This window comes from Sprattus sprattus (assembly GCF_963457725.1).
Source record: "Sprattus sprattus genome assembly, chromosome: 1".
Classification (NCBI taxonomy): domain Eukaryota; kingdom Metazoa; phylum Chordata; class Actinopteri; order Clupeiformes; family Clupeidae; genus Sprattus; species Sprattus sprattus.
Window position 1 is genome coordinate 20,028,529 of NC_137920.1, and position 27,943 is coordinate 20,056,471.

General features: G+C 39.0%; 1 protein-coding gene across 1 annotated transcript; it reads left to right on the forward strand.

Annotated features, from left to right (window-relative positions):
* Nucleotides 1-843: 843 nt before the first annotated feature.
* LOC308368350 (uncharacterized protein) lies at nt 844-27,230 on the forward strand (the record flags this gene model as incomplete). The annotated part of the gene is made up of 8 exons (XM_080842519.1): nt 844-939; nt 6,961-7,039; nt 19,220-19,304; nt 20,042-20,155; nt 23,173-23,286; nt 23,867-23,980; nt 26,254-26,367; nt 27,092-27,230. The coding sequence occupies exons 3-8, from the start codon at nt 19,255-19,257 to the stop codon at nt 27,228-27,230; spliced, it is 645 nt and encodes a 214-aa protein (XP_080698645.1). The 5' UTR covers nt 844-939; nt 6,961-7,039; nt 19,220-19,254.
* Between the last annotated feature and the right edge of the window lie 713 nt (nt 27,231-27,943).

Consider the following 27,943-nt stretch of genomic DNA (forward strand, 5'->3'; position numbering starts at 1 on the left):
TGTTACAAGCTTGTAATTGTTGAACAAGTGGTGTGATCAATGACTAACTGGCTTTTACTTGTAGAGTTTTTATAGGTTCGGTTGGTTTCACAATCTGACCGTGTACTGTTAGGCTCATAGTAGATATGTCTATGGTAAGGCTGACTGGCTATTAGAATGAAACGGAGCTGCCGGTATCCCTGCCCGTTGGAAAACAGCATATGGGCCAAACCACTTTGAGGAATAGGGGGGGATCATATTTTTTCAACACTTTAAAACACATCATTAAACGTTTATAATTGTGTAGTTTTATTTATACACCTAGATAATTAAAGATTATGAATTTGTGTTTACAATAATATTTTTGGGGGGGAAAACTTTATGGAAAGGGGGTTGTCACAGCCCCTGTTTCCCCCCGGGCTTTCTGCCCGTGTACCCGACATAGCACTAACCTCCTAACTTAGCGTCCTAAAGTTCTTTCAAATGAGTGTGTGGATGTTTTGAATGTGTACAAGTATACAAGTCCGTGTGCTTGTATACACGTCATATCTGGTTGTGTGGGCTAGCGGTTGTACGAGGCAGAGGAGTGTGTGCCAAGGATCTTTCATGTGCGGTCGCACTACGAGCGGCACAATAAGCAATAGGAACATTTTGAAAGATGGCACAATATTGCTTCTAATTTTCATAGTTAGGAGGGTTACTGTACAAACACTGAATTATTGTTTAACAATGACTTCACCCTGAGATGGCTTGGTAGTAGGATTTTTTTTTAATAAATCCAGTCTGTGAACTGAATAGGAACACCAACACTAGGGGCGTAGGTTTTCACTTTACATAAGGAGATGCGATCTCATGAGCCACGCAGAACAAATAAAAACGAAAGTAATTTTGACCTTAGTAAGTGAGGTTTTAACAGAGAACGACTGCATGCAAGAACGTGTCCATCGTCTTTCTATGAGGGTGAGTAAGTTACTTCGTGAAAGTTACGGTTGTAATTGATGGTAGAGGTGGTGATCTCATTTTCGTGGACTACATTTGTTAGATGCATGTTCACTAGTCGGAGACGACACGAAAGTTTTCACGGGCTTTATGGGCCTAGCGACATGCCACGCTGCAGATTATGCCTACTTTTTGATACCACCTGTTCAGACCTTTAGGCTACTCTAATTTGCCTTGACTGAAGCCTAATAACAAACGTAGTATAAATATAGTCTGTTATCCAAATCCATAGACTGTCACCATGGACCAGCTGCAGTTCCAATAAATACATTTAAACAGTCCGGAAAAACGGCTTGAAGACGAGGAAGTGACATTTTTGTCCGTATGTTTGTATGTAATTACATATATTAAGCTAGCAAGTAAATGTAGACTGTGTGCTCAATGTTACCCGTCTCGTTAAATAAAGGTTAGACAAAAACTCATGGGTAAAGTTCAGCTCCTTCGCTTTAACAGGGAATTAATGCTCCATTCAAGACGACGGTAAACTCGTTAAAGTAGCAATGGGAAACTCGAGGCAGGCGCCTCGACACTGGCTGCGTCGGGTAGTTTGTCCTGTCAGGGTCGAGGTCAAAAATGTGAAACAGAATAAAGGACTAAGGAAAAGACAACTGCGGTTTTAAGAGAATCCCACTTTACGTAGGTATAGGATGGGCTACTCATTATACGAATTTGGATGTTAAGGAGGGGAAGTGAAAATCTTGGCTCTGTGCCGCGACTACGCCTACATCAACGACACTACACACGCAACGGGTCTTCCCCCGCCCTGCGTGTCCCGTAGTGATGAGAATCATTTACGTCCGCATGCAGGGCACGTCGGACTTGGAGCATTCGCTACACTTCATTTATCTGACTGTAAGGTAGTACGTCAGTCGGTGTGGCACGGGACGATAGCTTTGGCTATCTGCACTACAATTAAATCTATCATTAGTTGCCATCACCAAAACAAGCACACTGGGTGCCAAACTGCTGCCTAGTCCACTTGTTTAAGCTGTGATATTACTGGATAGAGAGAGCTTATGTGAGTAGTTAGCCTACTTGGGTTTCTTGTAAGAGGTTATTGAGGAAGTTGCTTTGTATTTTTCTGAATTCTAAGATTCGCCTGGGTCGAGAGGCGCTAGCGCACATGTGTCAAACTCAAGGCCCGGGGGCCTGATCAGGCCCGACAAACCATTTAATCTGGCCCGCCAGCTCCTCAGAATGTTGCAAAAAAGTTCCATTGATTTGAATGAGCAACGGTGACATTTTATTTGGTTTGCCTAATTTTCCCTCAGGATTAATAAAGTATCCATCTATTTATCTATCAGAGGTTGTCTGCAGTGGCCGCTGGTATGTTGAACAAATACTGCAAGTCCCACAATGCACTGTCCCCGCGTTGGTAGCATCGACAATTTAGGGAGCGCTTGCCCCACTGTCCGGCCCCCCCGATTTACAACCATTTTTTTTATTTCGGCCCTCTGTGTATTTGAGTTTGACACCCCTGCGCTAGCGGGTTTGGTGGTAGTGTTTTCCTCATATTTCAACTCAAAGCAGGGGTAGACCGAGTACAGTACATTTGCAACTCCCCAGTCATGAAAGGAGGCACATTTAATATCGTCACTTTCTTCCCGTTTACACGGAGGGAAAACGCATAGCCTATATTTAATGTGGTTTGGCCTTTAATTTACACGAGAACAGAGGTTTTATCACGGGAAACACAACATAAAATCAAAAGGTTCTGCTCTACCATGCGATCCAATATAAACACAAAAGAGAACACTCTTTAAGGACACGGTGGGCACAGCTCAGAAAGTATGTGTTTGTGTTTGAACATAAGACACGTAAGACAGAACATATGCACACTGAAAATGTAAACTCTAAAAGTGTTAAAATCGTACTTTAAAAGAAGTAAAAAATGTATAATTAGTGGATGTATTCACATTAGTAACACAGCTGTATGGTCTATAATGAACAAATTAAGGCATCCTCACGTTTGCCACCTGCTGGCTAATCATAGTTGCTGCATGCCATTTCATGAAATCATTTTCAGAACGGAGCATTAAAAAAAGCAAACAATGACACTTGTGTTTTTTACTTTCTTCAAAGTGGTACAGTGCACACATGTTAAAAGTAGCTTATGTATTATTTTAGCACAGCTTCATATAGGCTACATAATAGCTTACTATTAGCAAATCTAACTTTGGTAGACTATGTTCTGTTGAAAAAAACGAAAAAAAACTATTGGTAATATGTCATATTGCAGCCAGTGTTGGGCACAGGAAGTAATTTCCTACACACAAACAGTTATTTTTCTCTCTCTCTCTCTCTCTCTCTCTCTCTCTCTCTTAATTGTCATTACAATATAATGGCTATATAATGGCTATAAAAACGATAACAATGTGAACTTTGCTTATTATGTTACAGAGACATTCTGAGTACACTCAGATTGTTTTAGGCTGTTGGTGCAAATATTTGAAATATCACTCTACCCTACATTCTACAGCCAGCAATATCAGACCTAAGCAACTTATTTAGTAAAAAGTCTCCTCATTTTATTTGAGGAATGGGGGCTTTACTGTGACTAAAACCTCAACACCCAAATCTCATCTGTAGGCCACTGACTTTCAAAAGAAGCTGTGTCACTCCAAACTTGTAAAAGTTTAGTAACCGAACTACAGGAACCTGATGAATGGTTTGAATATCTCTATGTAGTTAACACTTGTGCCTACAATGTCCTGAGCTCAAAAGTCTTTCACAAGCATAAAATATCATTCTTTTTTTTATAATAAATGTGCACGTCTTAGAATAGGTTTTGGAAAACTGAAGTTGATTTAACTCGAAATAATGACATTCTTACTGTTACAGATTATTGTTTCTGAGTAAGTGCTTTATAATAATAACTCAATTGTATTTATATTGCGGCCTGAACCCCCTAGAGGGTTGATGGTTCATAACATGGTGTGTATACAGCATACATACAAAGTTGATAGTGGATAGGGTGGGGAGAGAGTATTCAAGTATTGCAGAACAGCTTAGAGGGTATACAGTGTGCTCGTAAGGTTACAATTACACAGGTAAGTAGTGTAATGGAACAGAACACTATATCAATGGTGGCAATTATGTACAGTGCAGGTAAAGCTAGCACAGAGTATGGGGTAGAATAAGTGCATGACAGTGTGGTGGGGGTGGGTAGGTGTAGACCAGGAGTTTCTGCAAGTAGATCTGATGGAGAGACTACAGCAACATCCCACAGCGAAGATTGTCTAGACTGGGAGGGGAAGAAAGAAGTCAATAAGTAGAGTCTGGCTGCCAGGGCATGTGGATAATAATAATAATAATAATACTACTAATAATACTACTACTACTACTACTACTACTAATAATAATAATAATAATAATAATAATAACAACAAGATAATTATATAGATTTATAGATGTACGTAATGGATATAGTGATGACATGCAAAGGACATGCTATAAGAGCTTAATAATAGCATATGCAGCACTTTGGGGTCAGTGTTTTAAGACTGGGGAGAGGGAATGAAAATATCAAGGCATGTCTCATAGGTGCCTGACAAATTTCTGCATTGTTACAGGGTTACAGGTCACCTTTAGATAAATGCATTTAAATTATTGAATCTAGCCTGTGGAAGGCCTTAAACAGTTGGCCTAGACCAGTGGTCCCCAACCACCGGGCCGCGGCCCGGTACCGGTCCGTGAGGCATTTGTTACCGGGCCGCACAGAAATAATAAATAATTTATATAATTTCCGCTGTATTAATTATTAGAGTCTGAAAGGTGTTTTATTTTGAAAAACGATTTTCCCGGACTTAACATTCGCCTGTGCCTCTTGTCACGTCAAGACGCTTGTCTCGTTCACGTGATACGTCACTCAAAAAATAAGCCCGCAAACTACCGAAAAAAAAAAAAAAAAAAAAAACGTCTTTGGAGAGCTTCTTTGTAAATCGGAAAAGGCCAACTGAGGTGCCAAAACAGGAGCCTACGACCTCCAGGAAAGAACGCTTCTTTTAACAGACAATACCAGGAGTCATACTTAAAATACAGGTTTATCGCAATCAGATGATTCTCAAGCACCAAGTCCGCTCTGTATAATATGTGGCGACACTCTAGCAAACGAGCCAATGAATCCTTCATAACTGCTTCGGCACATGAAGACCAAGCACTGATTCATCGTTATGGTGAGCAGTGGCGGTGCCAGAGATTTTTTTCTGCAGGTGCTATAGGGGTGCTCAGCATTTTACTGAGGGTGCTATGAAATTAAGGTGATACAGCATATGTGTCACATGGTTCTCTATTACAACACCTACCCACCATATCGTCACATCTGTTTACATGTTTCCTTTCTGAAGCGTCTTTGTGGTCCATGAAAAGCAGCATACAAATCGATCGTATTATTATTATTATTATCATTAGGCTACTTCCGATGGACACGCACATAGCTACGTTCATCTGCGACGGTCACTGACAAAATGCATGCAGCATGTTATAGATTCCGCAATCCCAAGTTCTTCGCTTACTTCAGTGGAGGGTTAAAGTTGGCGCCAGATGACCACCAAGCCACCACTACCATGTCTGACAAATTAAACTAAACATAAATAGTTCAATACATTCTAAACTAAAGAGGGCAAATAATAGCAGAATACAGATATTTCTAGATGGCCTATAAACATGTCCGTACAAAGTGAGACAATTCTAGTCACATATCAGTGCTAAAACAGTCAAAGAGTCAGAAATGCTTTCAAAAAGTATATATTATTTCAGGTCACAATCAATTAAAACGTAAAAGCGTATACCTGGCTAGCACAGACAGACTGCTCTTCCTAGGCTAGAAGCTCTGTTTTTTAAGGCGGATCCAGAAAACGCCAAAAAGGACCTCATTCATTAATGTTACACATCAAACAAGACCGTTCCACCTTAAACGTTCACGCATGCGACCTGTCTGTGTCGTACGTGAACTATCTGTTCATTTCAATCTGTAATTATTTTCTTTTGTGAATGAAATATAATTATCACACAATAAATTAAATTAAGAACGCAGAATGATATGAAATACTACTAATAAATAAACCATTATTTTCTTGGGGGAGCTTTGGGGGTGCTATGGCTTATCCAGGGGGAGCTGTAGCACCTCCTAGCCCCTCCCTGGCGCCGCCCCTGATGGTGAGTTGTATTTTTCATGCACTTAGGTGGTGTTATTTTATTTTTGCTGTATTTATCTGCCACACCTTGAAGCTGGTCCGTGAAAAATATTGTCGCATTAAACCGTGGTGCAAAAAAGGTTGGGGACCCCTGGCCTAGACTACTTCTACGCTACTTTGTGTTCTAACGTCTCAGGTGTTATCTATTGCTTAGCTTATAGGTTAGTTGATTATCTGTATATATTGTGTACTCTATACATTCATATATATATATATATATATGCTTTGCTAACTTCACTAGGGATTATTAGCATAGCTAGTGGAAGTGGCAAATGTAATGACAATCTGAACTCCAGTGTTTTCTCCCACTCAATAGAAGATAGGTAGAGATAGAAGACGAATTGTGGCAAAGGGGGAGGGAGAAGAAGGGGGGGAAACCAGAAATATATTTTATACATACTATACAATAAGTTCATAAATGTCAAGGCATGCCAAACTACCCCAAAGGTGCGTGACAGGCCTGTCTTCAGAGGGTTAAAACCCTTTAAACCTCAAACAGGGTTTCCCCAGCACCTATGACTACATCTTGTGCATGTGTGTGTTCTTACTTGAATCATGAAAAAATGTCATTAAATAATCACATGCCTGTATGTTGTTATAGTACCATCTTTTATTTGTCCTAGGAATTACCAGTAGTGGTCACTGTCATGACAACTTATGACAGGATATACCATTTATCATTTTAATGCAATTGTCATGTAAGTCTTATGAAGGTGAGGATTTATGTCAGGTGTTCATTGTCATCTTTTTTCATCTTCATTCTACTTCCTCTTACTTGTCATTCCAGTGCCTCCCCTGCTTCTGTCAACACGTCTGGTAATGGGGTAGCAGAAGTTGACCCACAGATCTGATTCGTCCACCCGAAGGTAAATCATGTAGTTGTGTAACAATATCCAGCTTTCCATGTTCCAAACCACAACATAAACTGTCAATATGAATAGGCTATACTTTAATAGGTTACACAATTTCAGCAAATCTTCAGAAACACACAGACATAATGCATATGGATATAAACATGTTGCCTATAGTGACAAAAAAAGACGAAGAAAGAGCTGAAATCACATGATGCCAGGATCAGCATGTTTCACTTCAGGTCACATGCTGTCCCCAGTTTTCTTTTCCACTGTAAGTGCCCAGGGTTTGCCGTAAAAGGAAACAGCAGAGAAAACTCAACAATAATAATTTGATATAAGTTTAACCCTGCCCTGTGCGTAGTATTCATTGATAGACAGTAACTTCATTAGAAGTGTGTTTTTTGTGACTGGTGGTGAAATAGGGTAACACATCAGAGGAGATTCATATGCAAGAGTGAGTAATACACAGTATGACATGTAACAAATGAGATCTTGAGTATTGAATCAAGATATCAGCTTCTTTAATTTCTGCAATTAGGATGAGTATGATGTTTTCTTAGCTCATTCACATCAAACCATATTCTGTCATTAAAACATTCTAACCAGGCAACCAAAGGTCTTGGTATTAACCAATCATTAATTAAGGCGAGACACTACAGGTGAATAGGGTACAAATCTTAAATCATAGGTATCACCATGAAACTTTCTCAGTTGATTACTCATGTTTAGATGAGAAAAAAATGTATTACAAGTTTTTTGTATTTTGATGGTTTAAAGCCCTGTTTTTACTAACATCATTGGTTACTGATGGAAAGGAAATGTCCTTATTTGGATTACATAGCGTTGTGTGGGAGATACAGAGCTTTTCAACGATACCAAACATGACAGGCATCAGAAAACAGCCGATATACTGCACGTTACGTTAGAATGGAAACTTTCCGGGAAACCTAGGAGAATTCTAACGCCGCGAACAGACAAAATGTGAATAAATATACACATTAATGTATAATTAGGATATTTTCTTTATGCTAGAATGAAAGATTACATGTTCAGGGAGTGAACTATCTCAAAATCTCAAAAATTGACCACTGCTGAAAAAAACGATGTTTTTGCCTGCCGTGTCTCGCCTTAATATAGAAATAGATCCCTTTTCCGTTACAGTCAGGTAACTAAATTACTTCCGGAGATACTTTCCACCCTTTGTCTATCAACATTTACTTACCGTACTTTCTGGACTATAAGGCGCACTTAAAATACTTTAATTTTCTCAAAAAACGACAGTGCGCCTTATAATCCGGAGCGTCTTATATATGGATTAATTCTGGTTGTGCTTACTGACCTCGAAGCGATTTTGTGTGGTACATGGTGCTCAGTCAAACTGTTTTAGTATGACTTTGGTAAACTACAAAGCCGCACCGCTTGCAGCATTACGCCTACCGTAGCCTACTTTATATAAACCCTCGAACAGTAGGCTACATTGCTTCCGACCACTGTTGCCCTCTCTGCTGGTGGCTCGGTGTTGGAAGTGCCTTCTCCAGCAAGCTTGATATTACAACTAAAGTAATTTGCTATGGAGTAATGCTGGGAGCGATGCTCTCTATCCATTAAATAGGGAATGTATTTCACGTATGTGTAGAACCTATTTAGAATGACTGACCTTACATAAAACGGCAGTGAAAGAGACTGGAGGCAAACAGTACCTCTACATCAATGAGTGGGGTGTGTGAGAGCATACTAGCATGCTAACGTTATACTTATTAGCAGCGAGGCTAGCTGGCTACGATGTCTTTCAATGGATTTTTGGTCTTAGCGTTAGCAGTTAAGACCTACAATACTCTGCAACATTTTAAGAGTTATTGTGAATACGCTAAGGTTTGATTTAGCGGTATCAGACTGTTGTTTTAAACGTGCTACAACTGAACAAGGTAGGGAGTTATTGTGAATACGCTTATTAACGTTTGAACAATGTTGAGAGTTATTGTGAACACGTTTAATAAAGTTTGACTGGCTGACTGTTTTGGTTTGCTTAATGCCCCTTATAGTCCGGTGCGCTTTATATATGAAAAAAGATCGAAAATAAACCATTCATTGACAGTGCGCCTTATAATCCAGTGCGCCCTATCGGGCGGAAAATACAGTATTTGAATTCTCCATTCCACAGAGATTGCTGCTGGAAAAAATTAGTTTATTTTTGTGCATGCGCTTGGAAACACACACACTCACAAGAGGTAGAGAACCATCGGGTGGAGGCTGTCCTAGATTGAGGCAGAATTGCATGATGGTATAAACACTGTGACATCCCGGCCTTACGAGGGTAAACAGTGGGTACACAAATTGGAACAGAGTGGTCAGAAACAGAAGTTGTGGTGAAAATAACCTAGGATTTTTATTTATAACTAGAAAATGCATTTCCTGAAGGAAATACCAGTGCATGAAATGCCAAAGTTAAGAAAGGAAGAATAAAAGAAAGAAGAGTGAAATGCCAAAGTTAAGAAAGGAAGAATAAAATAAAGAAGAGTGAAGGAAGGAAAGAAGAAAGAAAAGAAGAGTAAAAGAAGAAAATAAGAGTGGAAGAAGCAAAGAATAGTGGAAGAAGAAAGCAAAGAAGAGTGGAAGATGAAAGCAAAGAAGAGTGGAAGAAGGAAAGAAGAGTGGAAGAAGGAAAGAAGAAAGGAAAGAAGAGTGGAACAAAGAAAGGAAAGAAGAGTGAACAAGAGTGGATCTGGATAAAGACAGTAGAGAGAGTGAAGAGGGAAAATATTGAAAGAAAGCGAGAAAAAGAGTGAAGCAGAGAGATGGAGTGTGGAGTGTGAGAGAAAGTAGAGTGAGAGGGATAGAGAGAAAGGAGAGAAATAAAAAGTAGAGTATGGAAGGTGTCTCTTAATTTTCCTAGTTATACAGTTGAATGGAGAGGGACAGAGAGAAGAGGAGCCTTGGATCATTGGCGCATGTGTCAGTGAAGCACAGGTGCAAGCCAGTTTAATGACCCTATTATGATGTCATAATGGCTCAATGTAAGTCAATGGGAAAACTTAGATTCTTTTTTCTTTAATATCTTAAAAAGTATAAAGTTTAGAAAAATACATAGCCTAAGTGTCCTTTACAAGACCTACGCGACAAAGTTTGAATGAAGTTTCTACGTTAAGCGGTTCGGGCTGAATTAATCGCAGGAAAAGGTAAAAAGAACTAGAAAATGCATTTCCTGAAGGAAATACCAGTGCATGAAATGCAAAAGTTAAGAAAGTAATAAATAAAAGAAAAAAGAGTGAAAGAAGGAAAGAAGAAAAGAAAGAAGAGTGAAAGAAGAAAGGAAAGAAGAGTGGAAGAAGGAAAGAAGAAAAGAAAGGAGATTGAAGAAAGGAAAGAAGAAAGGAAAGAAGAGTGGAAGAAGGAAAGAAGAGTGGAAGAAGGAAAGAAGAAAATAAAGAAGAGTGAAGGAAGGAAAGAAGACTGGAAGAAGGAAAGAAGAGTGGTAGAAGGAAAGAAGAAAGGAAAGAAGAGTGAAGAAAGGAAAGAAGAAAAAAGGAAAGAAGAGTGAAAGAAGGAAAGAAGAGTGGAAGAATGAAAGAATAAAAGAAAGAAGAGTGAAAGAAGGAAAGAAGAGTGGAAGAAGGAAAGAAGAAAAGAAAGAGGAGTGAAAGAAGGAAAAGACTGAAAGAAGGAAAGAAGAGTGGAAGAAGGAAAAAAGAAGGAAAGAAGAGTGGAAGAAGGAAAGAAGAAAAGAAAGAAGAGTGAAGAAAGGAAAGAAGAGTGGAAGAAGGAAAGAATAAAAAAAGGAAAGAAGAGAGAAAGAAGGAAAGAATAAAAGAAAGAGTGAAAGAAGAGTGGAAGAAGGAAAGAAGGGTGGAAGAAGGAAAGAGTGGAAGAAGGAAAGAAGAGTGAAGAAAGGAAAGAAAAGTGGAAGAAGGGAAGAAGAGTGGAAGAAAGAAAGAAGAGTGAAAGAAGAAAAGAAGAAAGGAAAGAAGAGTAAAAGAAGGAAAGAGTGGAAGAAGGAAAGAAGAGTGGAAGAAGGGAAAAAGAAAGGAAAGAAGAGTGGAAGAAAGGAAAAAAGAAAGGAAGGAAGAGTGGAAGAAAGAATGAAGAGAGGAGAGAAGAGAGAACAAGTGTGGCTCTTGATAAAGACAGTATGAGAGAGTGAAGAGGGAAAATATTGAGAGAGAGAGATGGAGTGTGAGGAAAAAAAAAGTAGAGTATGGAAGGTGTCTCTTAATATTCCTAGTTATACAGTTGAATGGAGAGGGACAGAGAGAAGAGGAGCCCTGGAACCTTGGCGCAGGTGTCAGTGAAGCACAGGTGCAAGCCAGTTTAATGACCCTATTATGATGTCATAATGGCCCAATGTAAGTCAATGGGAAAATTTGTATTAGTTTTTCTTTAATATCTTAAAAAGTATAAAGTTTAAAAAAGTAAAAAAAATACATAGCATAAGTGTCCTTTACAAGACCTACGCGACAAAGTTTGAACGAAGTTTCTAAGTTAAGCGGTTTGAGCTGAATTAATCGCAGAAAAAGGTGAGAAGAATAACTAGAAAATGCATTTCCTGAAGGAAATACCAGTGCATGAAATGCAAAAGTTAAGAAAGGAAGAAGAATAGAAAGAAGGAAATAAAAAGGAAAGAAGAGTGAAGAAAGGAGAGAAGAGTGGAAGAAGGAAAGAAGAGTGAATGAAGGAAAGAAGAAAAGAAAGAAGAGTGAAAGAAGGAAAGAAGAGTGGAAGAAGGAAAGAAGAAAAGAAAGAATAATGAAATAAAGAAAGAAGAAAGGAAAGAAGAGTGAAAGAAGGAAAGAAGAGTGGAAGAAGGAAAAAAGAAAAGAAAGAAGAGTGAAAGAAGAAAGGAAAGAAGAGTGAAAGAAGGAAAGAAGAAAGGAAAAAAAGAGTGGAGAAAGGAAAGAAAAGTGGAAGAAGGAAAGAAGAGTGGAAGAAGGAAAAAAGAAAGGCAAGAAGAGTGGAAGAAGGAAAGAAGAGTGAACAAGAGTGGCTCTGGATGAAGAGATAAAGAGAGAGTGAAAATATTGAAAAAAAGAGATAAAAATGGAGTGAAGAAGAGAGGTTGAGTGTGAGAGAAAGTAGACTGAGAGGGATAGAGAGAAAGATGGAGAGATGGAGAGAAAAAAAAGTAGAGAATGGAAGGTGTCTTAATGTTCCTAGTTACAGTTAAATTGAGAGGGACAGAGACAGCACAGGTGCAAGCCAGTTTAAAGACCCTATTATGATGTCATAATGGCCCAATGTAAGTCAATGGGAGAAATTGTATTAGTTTTTGTATAATATTTTAAAAAGTATAAAGTTTAGAAAAGTGAAAAATACATAGTATAAGTGTCCTTTACAAGACCTACGAGCCAAAGTTTGAACAAAGTTTCTAAGTTAAGCAGTTCGAGCTGAATTAAGTGCAGAAGTTCGGTACAAAGAATAACTAGAATGCGTTTCGTGAACGAACTGCGAGAATGTGCTTGCTCTGTTGCGGCCATCAAGCACAAGCAACTGCAGTGGCCGAGTGCGCATATGTTGTTGAGGGGCCTCGCAGACTATCTGAGAACAAATTCTGTATAGTACTGTGTTTTCTGTGTTCAGTACAATGTTGAATGCAGGTTGTAGGATGAATCTGCCAGCCTTCCAGTGTAACCATCTGCAGTGACACTGAATACACCTTTTTTTTTAACCAATATATTTTAGCAAGCAACCAAGCTCAACTATTATATTTTGGCTCCACTGACGTTTAGACATATGAGGGTATATTTGTTGTTTTGTTTTTGTTTGTTTGTTTGCTTGTTTATTGTGAAAGGGTCTAGTGTGTTACATTTAGCTTGAAGAAGTCTTAAAATAGGCTCCAAGTGACATTATCTCTTATGGGGTGTAATTATTCCTCCAAAGGTCGTGTTAATCAATGAGTCTAGATTTTGAAAATTCAAATGATGTGATGGCACAATACAACTACTATGCCTAGCTGGTCTGAGAGTTAAATAAACCACATATCCTCCATATGAAATGCTGTGAAATGTATCGATGCTTCAAATTTGGTTAAATTACTCAGACTGTTAACACTTTTCTTCCTCATCTGACACGTGAAATTACCACGACAAAAACAAAACAGACAAAGATGATTGAAAGCTACAATTATTTCTAGAAGGACAAGCTTAGATAAGTATCGTAACGGTATTAATTATTAGAAGGCATGTGTTAACGGGCAAACGTAGGCGTTGTCATGTTAACCCGTTATTTAAACTGAGGATATCCATTGTTAATCCAGCTAGTTTAGCATAATTGATAAGATCCAATGGTATCTAATGCTACCTAGCTAGGTATGAAAACTGTCGGTATTGTTAACTCCACAATGTCATGTCACTTGCATTAATCTGAGAATGGCATGTTAGTAGTACATTTAATATCAGTACAGTGTTTAATTACCGCTGATACTTACATTTACGGTCTTCTGCCACCGCCTCCGCTGTAGCCACCTCGTGTAGCTCGAACAGAAATAAAGTGTCTTGTCCGCTCACGAAATGTAACTGTGTTTTTGCAGAGCATCTGCCCCAACTTTCTTTTCCCGGCATTGACATTTATGTTGTACATAATCCATCCACATAAACCGGAGATTTCAAGCGTACAGAAACTCTTCTAAGCAGGCAAGAGTGCCAATATTGGCTAACGAGTTTTAGCCAAGCCCTGGGTGAAGGCTAAATAGCTCGCTAGCTTTTATCACTTTAGCTTGCTCAGTAGAGTGCTAAGACACAGCAACTATTCACGATTGTATCAATTGTATATCTAGGTTTTCTTTGGTGACTGTTGTCGCATTCAACAGCACAACATATCCCGGGCCTTTTGAACTGTCTGTGGGTTGTGAATGTAAACAACTCGCTAGCTATTACTGCTAGCACTGTAACTAGCTCAAGATAGTAGCTATATAGCTTTGATAATACACAGCCATTACTGCGACTGTATCAACGTGATGCATTTCATTAAATGATTAAATGATTAAATTAAATGTCATTCCCTAAATCTTTAGTAATTGTATATCTAGGTTGTCACATTCAACAGCACAACATATCCCCTAGCGTTTTGAACTTTCTATGAGTTGTGACCGTAGGTTATGACCGTAATGTGTTTGCATCAGACACAAATATGGCGGTGCTTAAAAGACAGTGACGTAACATGATATCCATGAATTCTGAAGAGCTCAAAAGGCGCTGAAAGCTGCGCTTTTTTCTAAAAAAAAGAAGTCTAGTGTGAACCCCGCTTTATACAGTTGAATGGAGAGGGACAGAGACAAGAGGAGCCTTGGCGCAGGTGTCAGTGAGAGGTGTCAGTGAAGCACAGGTGCAAGCCAGTTTAATGACCCCATTATGATGTCATAATGGCACAGAGTTCTGCCATGCAATTCTATGGGGAAACTGAGTGGCAAGGAGTACCGCCACGAAAAGTCATAGCAGGTTGCACCGTTTCGGGCCGGACGTTTCGGTGTTTGAACGGCGTCTCTATCTCAATCGGGCGAGGCGTAGTTAGCTGCAAGAAAAACGGGGAGAATAAAGAAAACTTATGAAGAACAATAGTGTGCTTCCCTTCGGGCAAGCACACTAATAAGAAGAAGAAGCCTAGGAATAACAATACAGGGCATTTCATGCACTGTAATAAGTGGGGAATAAGGGAAGTGGTGCAAAAAAGGTAACTCAAATCTTCCCTGGGTTGACCGCTCACGTCTGAGGGCTCCTTATATTAGAGAGGGAGAGAGACAGGCCAAAGTTAGTGAGGAGTTTGATCACTGCAACTCACCTCTTCACTTTACTTTGACTTTTCGCTGTGCACAGGCTCTCATCTTCCATTTTCAGGCCTCCCCTCCCGTTCCAGTCGTAGCAATCCGAAGAAATACAATTCAACTCAACGGACGTCTTCGGTCCAACTTATCTCCACTTCAACAGTAGACTGGTTGCATTGCTTTAGCAACCGAAAATATTCTTCTCAAAAATACGGTGGCCCTAGGGCTCTTACCCTGAGACTGGCTTAACAGTCGTCTGGCTCCCACTTCTCCGGAACTCAAACCAGACCTCCTCAGGAACTCAATATAGTCTTTCTCAGTTCCTCCTGATTGTTTGATCAACTCAGCATACCTGTGAAGGATAACCAGAGACACCTTGGTGGTTGGGGGAGTTCCCTAGGACACTATTCTGGGGTAGTACCGCCCATCCAACACCATGCCTCTTGGTTGCATTTCTGTAGCTATTCTAGCTATGTGGCACTGCTCAGTGGCTGAGCCATCACAACACACAAAATATTACTACATTACTAAAATATTAACCTACTACCTTAGTTTAAAAAAATATAACACAATTTCACACAATTCCTTCTAAATAAGTACATGCAATTGATAAACATAAACCTGACATTTCATATATGGAAAATTGGTGATGAAAATATTGAAAAATCATGGTAAAACAACAAAAAAACTTTGAACTGCTCAAGGGGTTCACATACTTTCAAGCGGCACTGTATATCATACCATACCTCTTAACTTACTCTGTATATAATATTACTATCACCTCATTCATCCAATTTCCATTTCACTTACTACCACCACTTTAATTAAACCATCTGCACTGTATATAATTATATCTACACTACCCACTTCTATTGCTGCTAGTCTTGTATCCATACTGTTCATATTCCATATTTCTACTCCTTACTGTACATTGTATTTCTATACTGTACATCTTATTTATTTACATATTCCACGTACATATGCACATGCTCTTCACTTTTACTGCTATTTCTCACTCTTTGCACTGGTTCGATGCTAAACTGCATTTTGTTGTCTCAGAAACATAGGTGTAAAAAGTACTGAAATATTGTTCTCAAGTAAAAGTACCCTTACTTTGAAATTTTACCTAAGTACAAGTAAAGTGACTGATCTTAAAATCTACTCAACTTAAGGAAAATGTAGTTGTCAACACACTATTTAGGACCTTTCGGGAGGTAGCTATCATGTGCCAATTCCCATCCCATAAAACATTTTCAGATACAATTGAAAGTGGCATAATTGTGAATTCTATGGACGAGTTTTTCCCGTCACCAATACAACAGGTATAGTGCAAATCAAGGTCGCTAGTGTTTTGACTCAAATATAACCAAAATCAACCAAGTGTGAGCGCACTTGTTTTATTGACAGAACTGAGGAATTATTTGATAAGACATGAACCACATGACGGCAGCAATAAAAAACGTACCGTATGTGTGTAATGTTGTTAGAGCACCTGTAGTCGTTGTTAATAACGGATTTCCTAAAAAGCAAATGTGTAAGAGAGCATAATATGCTAACGTACTGTAGCTTGCTAACCTTTTAAACATGTTGGAACAGGCAAAGGCTGTCTAGCAAGCTTTTGGTTTTGAATTGTGCGAAACTACTATTGAATATACCAATAAACTACCACTATCTCAATTAGCTAAGTTAAAGATCTGTATTTCGGCCGTTAGAGGTCTGTTACGTTATATGACAGGGCCAGATCCACTTTACGAAAGGACGCATCAGCGTCCACGCAGTGCTCCACTGCTTGTCAAGGCGCTGTTTTTGTATCTGCATAGTGTTTGTGCAAATCATTGGTTAGAAGACCTTCATTTTTGAAGTAATGAATAGCATCACGTCACACGCAATTTGTAAACACCTTGAAGAATATGTCAGTTCAAGATATTTGTTTATTCAGGAAAAAAATGCAAATGTTACCTGAAGTTTTAAGAAAATTTGAGACGCCTCACAAAGCAAATAGCTATTTTCGCTGTTTATGAAGCCATAAAACAAGCGATTAATAACAAGTTGACATCATTTACCTTAGCCCGTCGGAAAGTAATGTTATTCATTGATAATCCTGTTTGTCCTTGCCATTGTATTAACGTTTCGTCACTTCATCCATCGTCAATCGGTTGTTCACAGAGTTTTACATCCTGTGCCATACAAATACATGTACCTTAGGCATACAGTTATGCTGGAGGCACTCTACCGATAAATGGGTTGGAGTCTTAAATTAATGTGATAAACTCCAAAATGAATTGCAGTGTTTTTTTTTTTACTCAGTAACGGATGTGATTTCCAATGTAGCAAAGTACAATACTTCAGTCAAAATCTACTTAAGTAAAAGTAAAATTACCAATTTCAAAAACTACACAAAAAATTACAAAGTACAAAAAAAAAACTTACTAAATGTAATTTGTTACTTTACACCTCTGCTCAGTAATGACAATGAAGTTAAATCTTATCTAATATAATCTTACATGAAACTGATCCAAGTTCTCTATGTAGTTAACATATGGAATCAGATCAATGCCATAAATATTTTGTAATCTGTAATATAGATTTTGTATATGTAACATAGATTTAGTAGCCTATCTGTGAAACCATCTACACTTTCAAAACCTATCTTCACTTTCAAAATGTATTTACAGATACAGATTTCAAATACGAAATGTATCTACACTTTCAAAAACTATCTACACTTTCAAAAACTATCTACACTTTCAAAAACTATTTACACTTTCAAAAACTATCTTCACTTTCAAAATCTATTTGCAGATACGGATTTCAGTTACGCATTACGGATAGGGATACGGATTTCTGTTACGAATTACAAAATCTTTTTGGCACTGTCTTTACTGCCTTTCTAAAGAGCCAATCAGAGCTTTTGGCAGATTTTCTAAAGCGCCAATCAACACATTGTATCCTCTACTGACTAGCCAATCAGCGCTAGCTTGCTGGCAACTGCTGCTGGCCCGCTCATTATTCAATAGTTATAACCTAAATCTGCCACCGCTCTGCCTAGGGAGAGATCTGGGGTCTCCCCCGCACGGTTTGAATACAATTCGGTGTACGAACACCGTGGGGGAAGTTAAACAAGCATGCCTTATGTCTGGCCCAAAGGGCTGATGAACACCTGTACTATTTAGTTAATCTTAGGCTCTGGCGATTCAGAGATCGCTTGGCTGCAGAACGCATTGTAACTAAGAAATTGGTCTCATATATCTTCCACTGAGACGCTAGAAAACTCGCTTCCACACAAAATACACAATACAACGTTTTCAAGGACTTCAGAAAAGGGTTACAAATAGCCTACCCCAAAGTGCCATGAAAAGAAACGAAAATGACATTACAAGATGGTTTTGAAAACAGGCTGGTCATTATCCAGCTGTTGAGGATGCACTTAACGGTATACCCCCACCATCACTTTGCATGTGTCTGGAGAACAAGACAATAGCAGTCTGTCTGCTAAATGTTCTCATCGTGATAATGGGTCATATGAATACTGTTCATTGTTAACTTAATTAAATGTGAATAGGAGATCGGTCACGAAAATGCTAACGTTAGCTTTCGTTAGCTACCAAAGCAGATCCTAATATCTTCCATACAACGACAAGGATCTTTGAAACAGGTGTAACGAAGTGTGGAGTGAAAACCACTGACTATGATTGTGCGTTTTACAATGACTTTATTAACAACTCCAAATATAGGACTTCTTACTTAACTTGTGCCATTTCTCGGTCTCTGATCCATGACTGCTGCATACACCGTTTCACTCAACTTTCCCAGTTACCAGCAAGCTAGCGCCGCTGATTGGCTAGTCAGTACAGGATACAATGTGTTGATTGGCGCTTTAGAAAATCTGCCAAAAGCGCTGATTGGCTCTTTAGAAAGGAAGTAAAGACAGTGCCAAAAAGATTTTGTAATTCGTAACAGAAATCCGTAACTCGTACTTCAAATCCGTATCCGTATCCGTAATGCGTAACTGAAATCCGTAACTGAAATCCATATCTGCAGATAGATTTTGAAAGTGAAGATAGTTTTTGTAAGTGTAGATAGTTTTTGAAAGTGTAGATACATTTCGTATTTTAAATCCGTATCTGTAGATAGGTTTTGAAAGTGTAGATGGTTTCACAGATACAAAATCTATATTACAGATTACAAAATATTTATGGCATTGATCTGATTCCATATTAACACTTGTGTTTACAAAGTTTAGGGCTCAAAAGTTTTTGTCACAATATATTTCTGAATAATATATCAGCAGATTTTGTAAAGTAGGTTTTGTTTACAGTTGATTTAAGCAGTGATGGTGGTAACAGTAGAAGCGTTCTTACTTGAACCATAAAATATTTTCATTAAATAGCATTAAATAGGGATATACCATTTACCATAACATTTAACCCCTTTGTCTCCAGTGCCCAGCTGTGTGTCTAGGAAGAGTGACTGGACCATGGCAGACCCCCCCAATTTAAGCAGTGGACCACCACAGCCTGATCCCAAGTTAGTTGTCAATTATTATATTTGACATGTTTACACTTTACACATACATATATGTACAACAGTGGAGAATTACTTGCATGTTTGTGGTTTTGTTTTTTGTGAGTGAGTGAGTGTGTGTGTTTGTTTGTGTGTGTGCTTTTGTGACGGACCGTTGTGGCCACCCCACGTTTTGGGATGCAGGTTGCCTGGAGTCAGAAGGAAACACGGTGCAGGAGATGGTGGCTTCTTATATTGAAATATATCTATTTATTTTACATGGGAACTCTCCGGTATCGACTTCAACTCATATACAAATTAAAATCACAACCAGTACTCACAAAACTAGGCAATATCTAGGCACTACTACTAAGCACAATTTGTAGGCCAAACTGTTTTCAAGCATCTAAATACAGTCCTCCCAACACAAAGTGTTCTTTTTCTCATGCCTCTCCAATCTCATGCAACTAAGCAATGAGACACCCTTTTAAATAATAACAATGAAACTGATCCAATCGGAATTGGCTAAACTGGTCCAATTGGATCCAACCATTTACATGGGGGGCAACATGAGTGAAATGCCCTTTTGGTGCCACGGAAATAACCTTCTCACTGTGTTTTATTTGTTTGTGTTTGCGCATTTTTGTGCATGTGTGTGTGTGTTAGAGAGTGAACGAGTGAGTATGCAGACGTGCTAACCTTATTAACTATTTAGAAGAAGTGTAAGCTAAATCTATTATTTTGTCTCCTTATGTAACCAGGCCACAGACACACAGACCAGTGTCTCCAGTGCCCAGCTGTGTGTCTCTGAAGAGTGACTGGTCCATGGGACGCCCTCCTAATTTTAGCAGTGGACCGCCACAGTCTGATCCAAAGTGAGTTTTCAGCTATTATATTAGACATGTTTACATTTTTAACATACAGATATGTACAAGAGTGGATAATTACTTGTGTGTGTGCTTTTGATATTGTGTTTGTTTGTGTTTGTGTGTGTGCGGGTTAAAGAGAGAGGGAGAGAGAAGGAGTGAGTATGCAGACATTCTAACTTTACTAACAATTAGGAAGAAATGTTAGCAAATGCTAAATCCATCATTTTTTCCAGTATGTGTGTTTGTGAGCGGAAAATTGAGTTTTGGTGTGTATTTTTGTGCTGTGTGCGTGTTAAGAGAGGCAGGGGTCTTAAACGTTTTTCAGGGCAGGGACCCCCATACTGATGGCGAGATGAGCAGAGACCCCTACTATATAAATTGCATAACATTTTGTTTATAATATATAGGGCCTAGTGCCATATAAACATAGCTACCCTGTTATTGTGCATTCAATACTAAACTATTCAAATAATACAAAGGTTAATATATTCATTAACATTTTAATTTTTTAACATTGTATTTAACCTAACATTTTTGATAAATTAATTTAACTTAACAATTTTTAACATTGAATTTAACTTAACATTTGTTAACATTGCACACTTTTTTATTTAATAAACAATTTTATTTAACATTTAACAATATGAAAGGTACAGGGTGGCCGTGCCACTGCCATTTATAAACATACATCTTGCATACAACTCTGAGCTAACAATTAATAACAACTTATTAAAACTAGACGTAACGCAAAGCGTTACAAAATATGACCGCCGAACGGTTCAGTAGGTTTGGGCACAGAATGAGTCATGGTTGTCAGTGTGTTTGTGTGTTTTTATGTGTTTTGTGTGTGTAAATTAGTTTGTGTTTCATTTTTTATGTAAATTTATAAATGGAATTATTTGTGATAGATTTTGATGATTTGGTTATGTAATGTTTCGTGTACTACTTTTTTGTGGATTGTTTTGGTATATTTTTCTTTTGCAATGTAGTTTGTTAAAACAGGTCAAATAAAGAGGTGTGGAAACAAAGTGAAGTTTCCAACCACCAACAGGTGGCGCTATATGTGATATCAGTCAGGCTTATGTACGCGTTCGGGCTGGATCCAGCGTCCACCCTAAGACATTTTCTCTGGATCAAACAATGTACGCAAGAGTTATAAGAGACTTTGTGTTTTGTGGCAAGCACTAACAAGTTGGCAAAGTTTGAGGGTCTGCCACGCCCACACCTTCCGACTAATGAGAAAATCCAATATAACTTTTAGTCGCCCATGGCTGAAGAGTAGCCGGACCACATTTCAAGGCGTTACCATTAAAGCTGTCGGAGGAGTTCGATCAGATGTGAGGTGTGCAAACGCCGTCAAAACGCAAAATGGCCGACTTCCTGTGGATCTGCTACCATGGCGTCGAGAGACTTTTTGGTGCGTCCAAGCATGATGAAGACGTCTACCGAATTCCGTCAAGCTATGCCAAAATAACCCCAATGCGCAGGGGTTTTTGCAATGTTCTAGGGGGCGCTACAGAGCCATTTTGCTCCATCCATGGACAAAAACTCTACCGAAGATGGACGGTTACAGGCTTGATGTCCCTGGCAAATTTGGTAATTTTTCGAGCACTTTGACATATATTCGATTAAAACACCTAATTTTTTTAAATTTTGAACTAGGTGGCGCTATAAATGTAATGACTGGTTATGGTATGAGTTGACATGGCCCCTTAACACAAACATACAAGAACAATTTGGCCCACCAAGGCCCTACGGTTCTCGGGATATTCGAAGAAAACTGTGTCGCGCCACCTATAGGCCAGTTGGTGTATAATCATATAAATCAATTTCTTGCATGCCCCCCCGTGAATGGAATTCCACAAAACTTAACGTGCAGTCAGTCAGAAGGTGTCATAATGATCCCATACCTCCGATTTCGTGCAGTTCTGATCTTGTCAACTTACAATTAAAATGTTTAACAACACTCCATTTTTGCTTTTTCATTTGTAACTAGGTGGCGCTTTACATGAAATAAGTGGTAGTGGAATGGTTGACGTGGCCTCTTAAGAACAACATACAACAAAATGTGGTCCTCCTAAGCCCTACGGTTTTCGAGTTATTCACAGAAAACTGAATCGCCCCACCCTCTTTAAAACGAGTCCAGTCCGACGGGGGTGAAACGGATCAAAAAAAAAATCAGTGGTTCCATGCTAATCTAGTAAGGCTACATGCCCACCAAATTGCTCTCGCGCGGCGGTCATAATAATTCACAGATATATGTTTTTATTTCATCATACATAAAGAAGGGACAGTGAATCCTCAAGCATCTGTCGATGGCACACATCCTCCCACATTAGTGAGATGTATCTTCTTTTCAATAACTCCTGACTGACACAATCCAACAGATTATGGATGAGGAGTCTGACGCATGGGGTCGTGTTGACAACAGAGACTTTATAGTGAGATTGACAGGTCAACAAACCAATCACACCGCAAGTTGTTAACCTTGTAGGTAGTAGCATGCTAACATTAGATAGAGGGCTCATACACCTCGCAAATCCTCTTAGACTTATTTTTAAGTTTTTAAGTGAACCACCACAGTCTGATCCCAAGTGAGTTGTCAGCTATTATATTTGACATGTTGACATTTTACTCATACAGATATGTACAAGAGTGGAGAATTACTTGTGTGTGTGTGTGTGTGCTTGTGAAATTGTGTTTCTTTGTGTTTGTGTGTGTGTGGGTTAAAGAGAGAGAGAGAGAGAGAGAGAGAGAGAGAGAGAGAGAGAGAGAGAGAGAGAGAAGGAGTGAGTATGCAGACATTCTAACTTTACTAACAATTAGGAAGAAATGTTAGCAAATGCCAAATCCATAATTTGTCCCAGTATGTGTTTGTGAGCGGAATAGAGAGTTTTGGTGTGTATTGTTGTGCTGTGTGCGTGTTAGAGAGTGAACGAGAGAGTGTGCAGACATGCTAACCTTACTTACTATTAGGGAAAAGTGTTAGCTGAATCTATTATTTTGTGTTCTTATGTAACCAGGCCACAGACACACAGACCAGTGTCTCCAGTGCCCAGCTGTGTGTCTCTGAAGAGTGACTGGTCCATGGGACGCCCTCCCAATTTTAGCGGTGAACCACCACAGTCTGATCCCAAGTGAGTTGTCAGCTATTATATTTGACATGTTTACATTTTACTCACACAGATATGTACAAGTGTGGAGAATTACTTGTGGTTGTGTGTGTGCTTGTGATATTGTGCTTGTGTGTGTGTATGTGCGTGTGTGTTTGTGTGTGTGAGTTCGTTATAGAGAGAGAACGAGAGGAGTGAGTATGCAGACAAGCTAACTTTACTAACTATTAAGAAGAAGTGTTAGCAAATGCTGAATCCATTATTTGACTCAGGATGTGTGTGTTTGTGAGCGTAAGAGTGTGTGTTTGTGTGCCTTTTTGTGAGTGTGTGTGTGTTAAAGAGAGAGTGAACGAGAGTATGCAGACATACTAACCTAAATTACTATTAGGAAAAAGTCTTGGCAAATGCCAAATCCATGATTTGACCCAGAATGTGTTTTTGTGAGCGGAAGAGAGAGAGAGTGTGTGTGTGTGTGTATTTTTGTGCATGTGTGTGTGTGTTAGAGAGAGAGAGAGTACGAGAGAGTGTGCAGACATGCTAACCTTACTTACTATTAGGGAGAAGTGTTAGCTGAATCTATTATTTTGTGTTCTTATGTAATCAGGCCACAGACACACAGACCAGTGTCTCCAGTGCCCAGCTGTGTGTCTCTGAAGAGCGACTGGTCCATGGGACGCCCTCCCAATTTTAGCGGTGAACCACCACAGTCTGATTCCAAGTGAGTTGTCACCTATTATATTTGACATGTTTACATTTTCAGGGTACCCGCGAGGTCTTAAAAACTTGAAAAAGTCTTAAATTTAGTATTGATAATTTAAGGCCTTGAAAAGGTATTATATTTTGTCAACCGGTCTTAAATTTCGTCAACAGGTCTTAAATTTCGTTCATCAAGTCCACATTTGTTTATTGTTCGTTGTGACAACGAATCTTAGTACATCCAAACGTCGCATCCAAAATACCAGGCAACCTGTATATGACTCTGAACTGGCTGAGATGCTGACACGATATAGGATAAAACTAGCTAACGTTAACTATTCACTAGCTGCGCTAGCTAGCTAGACAGTTATCTAGGACACTGCCCTGTCCGGGACAGGGTAATGCTAGTTAATAAGCGTCTGCTATCACAGGCAACAGTGGAGCGGGGCTTTTGGGTGATTAAAGAAATTGAAACGTCTAACATTTAAGAACACACTGTTGTACAGGGATACAACAACAGTTTCAGCGACTCCCGTTTTTTTCACGGCAGTTTGGGTGACTTGATTATAATTTCATCAACACTAATTCTGGATTGACTCCACCAAACATCAAATCAGCAGCGATTATTTCCCAAACCCTCGAAAGCTGTTGCAATTGAGATTTTAACTTACTTTCTGTTTGAAGATAAGGTAGCATAGTGTTGAAGAATGGGTTAGTTGAAATTGGACAACTTTAAATTCATATATGAGATTGAACAACATAAACCCCTATACAGATAAAATAAATTAACAAGGATAGCAAAACCGATTGAAAACGGCAGAAAGGCGTGCATGACAGGACGTCAGATCAGTGACACAGGCAGTTTTTTTTCCCATTATATGTGAAGGCTGAGATATTCATAACACTTTATTCAGTCTTACTGGTGGTCCTTTTGTAATACCAACAGGTGCACTTCGTTGTTGCTATGTACTGTTCTCACTACGTGTTTAGCATTACATCGCATAACTATGTTTCTTGATAACAGCTGTTGCCATTTCCACAAGAGGAACATTTGAATGATGTCAAAGTAAAAGTCCAATACTAAACGGTGTTTGTTTCCATAACAACAATACAAGTAATATACATTCAACAGCCTATTTTGCTACATTTTTGCTACATCTTTTATTTGGCATGTTGGTGAGGTTATTATTTTAGAGGACCATTTCTCAATGGTTTTGTTATTTAATGAATGTTTGTTTATTAATAACTTATTTTTAACAAATAACTCAATTATAATTACAAAGAGGGACATTCGCAACTCTATCACAACTTCCACTTGCTTCCGCAATTAAATTGCAACAAACACCTCAAAAACACAGCAACTTTAATGGAAAAGCTCCCGCTATAATAAGTTGGCTGAACTCATCATACTGGATGAACAGATTGCTGCCAAAAGCGCAGAGCTCCAAAGGCTGTAGGATCTGTTGTATTATAACCGCACACAGGTTCACCCACAGACGTATCCAGACACGCATGCACACACACACATGTACACAAACACACACTCACACGTCCACCCCTCATAGTTATTGTTTTAAATGGTTGTCTTATGATTACATTTTTTTTTTTTTTCATAAAATTATGCATATCAGGAAAGGTGCGATGTTGGTCTTAAATTTCATCTAAAGTGGTCTTGAAAAGGTCTTAAAAAGTCTTAAATTTGAGACGAAAAATCCTGGGGGTACCCTGATTTTACTCACACAGATATGTACAAGAGTGGAGAATTACTTGTGTGTGTGTGTGTGTGCTTGTGATATTGTGCTTGTGTGTGTGTATGTGCGTGTGTGTTTGTGTGTGTGAGTTCGTTATAGAGATAGAGCGAGAGGAGGAGTGAGTATGCAGACAAGCTAACTTTACTAACTATTAAGAAGAAGTGTTAGCAAATGCTAAATCCATTATTTGACTCAGGATGTGTGTGTGTTTGTGAGCGTAAGAGTGTGTGTTTGTGTGTCTTTTTGTGCGTGTGTGTGTGTTAAAGAGAGAGTGAACAAGAGAGTATGCAGACATACTAACCTAAATTACTATTAGGAAAAAGTCTTGGCAAATGCCAAATCCATGATTTGACCCAGAATGTGTTTTTGTGAGCGGAAGAGAGAGAGAGAGTGTGTGTGTGTGTGTGTGTGATTTTGTGCATGTGTGTGTGTTAGAGAGAGAGAGAGAGAGAGAGTACGAGAGAGTGTGCAGACATGCTAACCTTACTTACTATTAGGGAGAAGTGTTAGCTGAATCTATTATTTTGTCTCCTTATGCAACCAGGCCACAAATACACAGACCAGTGTCTCCAGTGCCCAGCTGTGTGTCTATGAAGAGCGACTGGTCCATGGGACGCCCTCCCAATTTTAGCGGTGAACCACCACAGTCTGATCCCAAGTGAGTTGTCACCTATTATATTTGACATGTTTACATTTTACTCACACAGATATGTACAAGAGTGGAGAATTTTTTGCTTGTGTGTGCTTGTGATATTGTGTTTGTGTGTGTTTATGTGGGTGTGTATTTGTTAAAGAGAGAGAGAGAGACAGAGAGATGAGTGAGTATGCAGACAAGCTAACTTTACAAACTATTAAAAATAAGTGTTAGCAAATGCTAAATCCATTATTTGACTCAGGATGTGTGTGTTTGTGAGCGTAAGAGTGTGTGTTTGTGTGCCTTTTTTTGCGTGTGTGTGTGTTAAAGAGAGAGTGAACAAGAGAGTATGCAGACATACTAACCTAAATTACTATTAGGAAAAAGTCTTGGCAAATGCCAAATCCATGATTTGACCCAGAATGTGTTTTTGTGAGCGGAAGAGAGAGAGAGTGTGTGTGTGTGTGCGTGTGTGTGTTTTTGTGCATGTGTGTGTGTGTTAGAGAGAGAGAGAGAGAGTACGAGAGAGTGTGCAGACATGCTAACCTGCCAAATCCATTATTTGACCCAGAATGTGTTTTTGTGAGCGGAAGAAAGAGTTTGTTTGTCTGTGTGTGTATTTTTGTGTATGTGTGTGTGTGTTAGAGAGAGAGAGTATGTATAAGGGAGTATGTCGACATGCTAACCTTACTTACTATTAGGGAGAAGTGTTAACTAAATCTATTATTTTGTGTTCTTATATAACCAGGCCACAGACACACAGACCAGTGTCTCCAGTACCCAGCTGTGTGTCTATGAAGAGTGACTGGTCCATGGGACGCCCTCCCAATTTTAGCAGTGGACCTCCACAGTCTCATCCCAAGTCAGTTGTCAGCTATTATATTTGACATGTTTAAATTTTACTCACACAGATATGTACAAGAGTGGAGAATTACTTGTGTGTGTGTGGGTGTGCTTGTGATATTGTGCTTGTGTGTGTGTATGTGCGTGTGTGTTTGTGTGTGTGAGTTCGTTATAGAGAGAGAGCGAGAGGAGTGAGTATGCAGACAAGCTAACTTTACTAACTATTAAGAAGAAGTGATAGCAAATGCTGAATCCATTATTTGACTCAGGATGTGTGTGTTTGTGAGCGTAAGAGTGTGTGTTTGTGTGCCTTTTTGTGAGTGTGTGTGTGTTAAAGAGAGAGTGAACGAGAGAGTATGCAGACATACTAACCTAAATTACTATTAGGAAAAAGTCTTGGCAAATGCCAAATCCATGATTTGACCCAGAATGTGTTTTTGTGAGCGGAAGAGAGAGAGAGTGTGTGTGTGTGTGTATTTTTGTGCATGTGTGTGTGTGTTAGAGAGAGAGAGAGAGTACGAGAGAGTGTGCAGACATGCTAACCTTACTTACTATTAGGGAGAAGTGTTAGCTGAATCTATTATTTTGTGTTCTTATGTAATCAGGCCACAGACACACAGACCAGTGTCTCCAGTGCCCAGCTGTGTGTCTATGAAGAGCGACTGGTCCATGGGACGCCCTCCCAATTTTAGCGGTGAACCACCACAGTCTGATCCCAAGTGAGTTGTCACCTATTATATTTGACATGTTTACATTT